Genomic DNA, 6835 nt, shown 5'->3' with positions numbered 1-6835 from the left:
GGGAAAGAATTGGTATGCTGCAATTATGAACATTGGAGTCAGGCAGAGATTCACTGGGAAGAGAAAGGCAGTGTCAGAAAAAGAAGAGAGTTTGGAACCCTGACTGGAAAATGAAAACTTTCTTTACCATACTTACCTTCTTCCATTTGATGAATTTGGATTTTATTACCTTCCATTTTGTATGGCACACAAAAATTGCCCTGGATCTGCTTCTTTATGTACCAGTATTTTCCATGGTAACTGCACAGCTCAGGAAGAATGGATTTGTATGTAATTTAATTTTTCCAATTGGTGTTTGGCTCTGAAGTAATGCATAAATCATTTTATCACCAAAGAGAGTGGTTTACAAAACACAGGATTTAATTAACATGACTCTCAAAACAAAAACACCTTTTTATTAAATTTGGAAACGTGAAATAGAAATTCTATATGCTGTATATGTAGCATTTGTATCTTTACAGAACATGTAATAAAAATGTTGCCCAGGAATAACAAATAGATTATCCACTTTGCTTTTTGTTTGTAAATAAAGCTTATTTTCATTAAGTTACAAAGATACACCAGACTTCAGGAGGAAAAGAACAATTGGTAATTAAATGAAAGTTTCCTTTGAGAGCCAATTTCAATTTGTTATATTTTCCTACACTTAGAGGGTCCATACTGGTCCCTTGAACTAAAATTAAGTGACTTTTTAAAAATCTCTATGTCGCTAACTTACATAGTTTCATAACAACTTAGAGGGAGGTCAAATTTTGGGTTCAGCATTTCTTGGTATTATAAACTTAAATATTCTCTATATTAACACTTAATTACAAGGATTTCCTTGAGTCTCTCCAGGCCCCTTTCACTGAACTATTATATGGAATGATATGCATTTAAAAAAAAAAAACATATGAGATATTGAGAAATGTAATTCTGAAGTGTGCACTAATTCTGTTAGTTACATACAGTACACAAGGCGTATGTTTTCCATTCAGTTCCGTAACACTTTTCTCCTTATTTGAAGCCTGCTCCGCCATTTGATATAAATTTTTCCCTTCTCTTCCTTTTTCCATGGAAAAATTGCAACCCAACCATCCTTCTTCCATTTTATAGGAAGCCTTTCAGTGCAGCTCCTTAACTCAGTCCTCAGGGAATAGTGAGTGCTGCTCCTGTACCATATTCAGCCCAGTGCTGGCCTAGGAACTGACCCACAGAACAGTATAGAGCAAAGACACTAGCCACATATTCAGTTGAAATGAAGACATTTTGAATGACTTTTTACACTTTAATTTTATTCAATTTTTTCTTCTGACTTGAGGCTTGTTAAATCTATAAAGCTACACTATACCCAAAGAGGGAAAACATACACAACAGAGACAGGAAACACAGCTTGCCGAAACTTCTCTAAATCATCGGGCTGAGAAAGGAAGAGAAGGTCCTGCACTCCCAGAACAGGTGGGAGGTTCAATCTTAATCACATCATACCACATTGTCACAGGCCCGCTGACTCAGCACCAGCTTTCCCTTTCTCATTCCCATTCTGACTCTTCAGCTGTCAGTGTTTGCCTATGACTATCCATGAATTCTCCCCTCCACTTAGGGAGGGTTTCATGCAGCAGAGAATGCCCACTAATCTTATGATTCTGTTAACAGGATCAGTATGATCCTATTCCATGTAATTTGCTTCTATTTTTAAATAAATGGGATTAGATATTAATTGATGGGGCCTATATAAATATCTAGATCGAAGGAAGCAGGTCTGGTTTTATCTAACTGAGCAATCTGGATTTCACAACTCACTTGTGCAGAGGCTTCTGTAAAATGGGGTCACACTAAGGAACTGGGACTTATACACCCAGCTCCTCTCCACATTCATCCATCAAATCTATTCCACTTCGGTCCCCTGGAAATGGAAGGAATCACCATTTTAACGACACAAGAAGAGAGATGATGTGTACTAGCAGCTGATCATCAGAAGTTTTGCTTTTCTTAATATGTAGGTACAATATACCTATACAATTGCAGTGCCTAAAGATTGGGAGTAGGTGTATGGGAAGAGGATGAGAAGTCCAGATAAATAAAAGAATACTATTTTAAAATATAGTAACAACACAGAAGAAACATTAAGATAGTACATGAAAAGAAACTTTACAGTAAAATCTCATTTCTGTAAGCCTGGGCTTTACTACAAAGACTTGATGACAAATACTTGTTCAATTCTGGAGATGAAGTCCTTCTCCACAAACACAGTGCATGAATGTTATGTCAACAGTGAACTGAGATTCATCCTTCATCATCACTGCTGCTCCATCCATCTTCAAATGCTGGATTTAAGTGTTGCTAAGGTGGGATATGAAAACAAATTCTCTTAAGTTTGCTTTTTTTAAAGGAATTAAATCATTAAGATTTAATAAAGATGTAATTATTAATAACTAAATTAAGATCACCACAACTAATTTCTTAGTTACTATTTGAATATAAAATATAAATTTATCTTATTTTTACTGCATTTTTTAAACTGATGCTTCATCCATCCTATAAATTAATATTAGAAGAATAAATTATGAATGAAAGTAGTATCCTGCATATGTTTGGCTTAGATACACAGTTCATGATACATAGTTAGAATGGAAGAGTTCTTACTCAATTTCCTTTCTACTAGTAGTATCTCCCACAATTCTTTTAAATATTGGCTATATTTTTCCTGTATGCAAGTTGTAGAGGCAATTCAAAGCTGCAGCAGAGCCTGTGCTAGCCACATTCCTCTCCTCTTGTTGCTGCCAGATGATTCATTCCACTGCTGTGAAAAACCTTTTAAAACATTATTAACAACATTAACTTCATTGCTAACTAATTAATTAAAAGTAGGCAGGCCAAGATGGTGACTAGCCAAATAAAATGCTGGCCCTTGGTTGTGAAGCTATCCAGGGAGACAGAATTGTGGATGATCCTGCTAACAGGCAGAAAATTGCTGGGTAAGACATTTTTCACTCTGCAGACCAGCATCTCCCACAATTCAGATAGGTATGGGAAGTAGCATGCAGAAATGGAATACGGTGGGATAGAGAAATGAACATAAGAATATTTTCAATCATTCAAATGGCCAGCTTATGTCTGGACCATCACCTCCAGCACATTCCTACCAAAGAGGCCTCTGTGTATGCAAGTACTCCACCCTATCATGTCTGTTAGAGGTACGTGCATTCTCTTTTGTCCCATGAGGTTGCCATGGATCTTGTAAAATGCACTTATTGAGATTTTCCAAAACAGGCACACCAAATGACTTATATGCCTCAGCAATGTGTAGTCTGATCACTTTAGAAAACTGGCTGAGTGCAGCTAATATTTTTCTCTTTCAATAGGCTGTTTGCTGAAGACTATCTGGGTGAACAAAGCAGTCTTGGAAAAAAGATGCATGGTCTTGTCAATAGTTGAAAGAGTGGTCTTAGCTTTAATTGTACTAGATCTGAGTTCTAAGGTCTCTCTGGTTGGGATACAGTTCGCATTGTCACCCTTGTTGCTTCTTGCCTCATTGTTTGGATCTCTTTCTTTAAAAATGGAAGGGTGGGAATACATATAGGAGACCTTGCTGCTATCTGTGTAACAAAGCATCTGTATCCATGAAACTAGGGTCTGTTTTCACAGTGAAGAATTTTGGCAATTTTGTATTCTTGCAATTGACAAATAGATCAAGTGAGGAAAGGATGAACATCTGAGATATCAGAATGAAGACTTCATGGTTAAAGCATCACACTGAGTAGCTGATTTTGCAGGCAGCACTATCTCCAGTAAATACACACAAACTTGGTTGTCTTAGCAACTGACTGAACAAAAAATAGGTCTGAGTGAACTTATATGAGGTAACTTGAAAAATTCTATTTTTCTTTTATCTTTTTTACACTGCAAATATCTACAATAAAAATAATATAAGGTAAGCACAGTATGCTTTGTATTCTGTGTTGTAACCGGAATCAATGTATTTGAAAAAGAAGAAAAAGATCAAAATTGGTATTCTATAATTGTTTAACAGTCCAATTGAAACTGATTAATTGTGACTATTTTTAATCTAGTTCATTTTTATGTTAATCACGTGCGCTAGCTTTAATTAATTAAAAGCCTCAATATAAATATAAAAGCACATTTTAGTTTCAGACTTGGTTTAATCAGGTGCCCTCATTTGGCACTTGCATCAATAGGAAAACATGTGTCATCATTAGAGATGTGATAGTGTACACATTTAAACAGTTAACCAATGAGCTCAACCTTCATGGTTACATGCAAGTTCTGCATGGTACTGCTTCTGTATCAAAGACACCAGCGCAGGAGAGCAGGCAGGAGCTGGTGCTCGTGGGGAGCTGGCATTTAAGCAGGCTCACCACGAGCACTGGTGCCTGGGGAGCTGCCTGCGTCCCCCCGTTCTGTTGCCTCTGATACAGAGGCAGCAGCATAGCGTGGCAGGTGGGAGCTGGTATGTGCAGGGATCTGCCTCCTTCCCGCATATAAACAATTTCAACGGTTACATGTTTACAAAAAACAAACAAAAAATGCATTTTAATGTCCGTAATCATATTGTTCAAAAAGAAAGATCTATTCATAAAAGTTTTCTTCCTGGCCCCTCAGACAGGCATCTAGTTTTGGAAAAGTTCTGCAGGGATTGTTTTGGTTTGTGCACGTGGTTTTTTGTTTTGTGCAAAATTTATGTATATTAGGGCTGTCAAGCGATTAAAAAATTAATCATGATTAACTGCGCAATTAATTGTGTGCACTACCTCTATGAAACGCTGCCACAGCATTTCAAAGGGGCAGCGCTGCAGGAGCCCGAGATCAGCTGGAATCCCCAGCTGACCTTGGCTTCATGCAGTGCTTCACCTTTGAAATGCCTCCCGAGGGGCAGCATTGTGGGAGCCCGGGATCAGCTAGAGTCCGCATGCTCCATCCAGTGCTGCCCTTTTGAAACATCAAGGCTGCGTTTCAAAGTGGCAGCACTGCACAGCTGATCCTGGGCTCTGCTCGCGCTGCCCCTATGAAACGCAGAGGCAGTGTTTCAAATTGAATAAGGGAAGGGATTTTTCACATACCTCTATGTAGTCCCACAAAGGTGTCGCTTCATAGGGAATGGAATCCTCAGGTGTCTCTGTTTTGGTCACAGATTACCTGGCTACATTTACACTGGCATGATTTTGTGCAAGAAATCTTTTGCGGAAGAGTTCTCGTGCAAAAACTCTTCCAGAAGAGTGTCTACACTGGCATGTGCTTTTGCAGAAGAGCATCCATGCCAGTGTAGACGCCTTCTTGCGCAAGAAAGCTCTGATGGCCATTTTAACCATAGGGCTTTCTTGCACAAGAAATTCATGTTGCCTGTCTACACTTGCCTCTTGCGCAAGAACAGTTGCGAAAGAAGGCTTATTCCTGAGCGGGAGCATCATAGTTCTTGCACAAGAAGCATTGATTTCATACATTAGAACGTCAGCGTTCTTGAGCAAGAACTGGCGGCCAGTGTATACAGGCAGCAAGTTTTGGCACAAAAACAGCCTCTTTTGCCTAAGATCACGCCAATGTAGACACAGCCCTTACATGCTCAAAGATTAATGTGGAGCCACTCTGTGGAGGGGCATAGTGAAAAATCTCTTCCTTCCTTTCAGAGTCTGAGCCCCTTTTTGTGGCACAACTGAGTTTATGGCTAATGTTCAGAGGAAACATTCCCATTCTGCTGGTATCTCAAATCTGAGGCCCTTTCCTGGCTAAACGAGGGTCTTTGGGCTGGAAGCTGGACAGCCACACAATTCCCATGAGACTGCAGTCTGAGGTACAGAGAGGGGAGAGGTTTCTCTGCCTGCCTATACATGTTGCACAGTGGGAGAGGGGTGATGAGCATACTACAGTATAAAGTAAGAGACACACTGCCCAGGAGAAAAGCTGCAGCAAACACTCCTTCAGGAGAAGGCAAAGGTAAGGTTGCCACCTGTCCAGTTTGTTTTTTGGCTTCTGTGTCTGGGTGCTATTTAGGGTTGCCAGGTGCCTGGTATTCAACTGAAAAGTCTACTAGTCAAAAATGGGCCCTAGTAGTACCAATTAGATATACTGACTGAACACCAACAATCCGGTTACTTTGGGGTAGGGGGAAGTGACAGGTCATTAACCTGTACCAGTCCTTCCTTGGGACCACCTCCTACCGGCAGTCAGTCTCCTTGTCAAACTGCAGCTTCTGTCTCAGCCACAGAGCAGAGGGAGTTCAGCCTGAGTGGGGAAAAGAGAGCAGAAGAGGTGGAGATGATCCAGAGACTGACATGGAGAGAGGAGCAAGCAATGGGAGTGGGGTCTTGGGGGAAGAGGTGAAGAAAGGGTGTGACCTTGGGACAAAAAGGGGCAGTGCTTCCATTTTTTAGTTATCAGCAATTAGAAAGGGGGCCAACGCAGGCAAAGGAGAAGGTGTTAACTCCTGATTATTACTCCACATTAACAAAAGTACTTGCTCTTTTGAGCAGGACACTCTTGCTTTTTTCTTTTTGGGATTCAGAGTCTGTGGTAAGTCCTTCAAAATCAGATATCATGAGGATTTGGATTCATGGTGTGTGGAAGGGAAATCCTGCATTTATCCCCAGAGATTCTATGACCCACTTTAGGGCTAGTGGGGGGACTGGCATCCTGGAAAGTGTGATATCTTTATGATCCTTTGTTGCTCCAGAATTTACCTCCTCATTAAGTCCTCCTCATCCTCTAAGCCTCTCCCTGTTCTGCTCTGCTTCCCCTGATTGGGTTTTTCTGCAGTAGAGTTGCAGCTACCTGGGGAGGAGGAGTCTCAACATGCTTGTCTGACTCAGAGCCCCATGCCTTAGCAGAGAGAGAATTGGCT

At 40.3% G+C, this 6835-nt stretch overlaps 1 protein-coding gene across 8 annotated transcripts in view; it reads right to left on the bottom strand.

Annotated features, from left to right (window-relative positions):
* Window positions 1-375: 375 nt before the first annotated feature.
* Window positions 376-6835, bottom strand: part of ERCC8 (ERCC excision repair 8, CSA ubiquitin ligase complex subunit) — a 60338-nt gene continuing 53878 nt past the window's right edge. For 5 of the 8 annotated variants that reach the window (XR_012905020.1, XR_012905024.1, XR_012905023.1 and 2 more), the window contains one exon: window positions 376-2322. Coding sequence is in view for 2 of the 8 variants with exons in the window: in XM_075932876.1 (XP_075788991.1) it covers window positions 2266-2322 (57 nt within the window). In the remaining 6 variants the exon portion in view is untranslated. Of the gene's footprint in view, window positions 2323-2625; window positions 2794-6835 lie in introns of those variants that run through there. The other 3 variants (XR_012905022.1, XR_012905025.1, XR_012905021.1) reach the window with 3 other exon arrangements.

The sequence above is a fragment of the Pelodiscus sinensis genome, chromosome 6, assembly GCF_049634645.1.
Source record: "Pelodiscus sinensis isolate JC-2024 chromosome 6, ASM4963464v1, whole genome shotgun sequence".
NCBI classification, from domain to species: domain Eukaryota; kingdom Metazoa; phylum Chordata; order Testudines; family Trionychidae; genus Pelodiscus; species Pelodiscus sinensis.
Note: the sequence above shows the minus strand (reverse complement) of the source record. Positions and strands in the feature narration are given on the sequence as shown.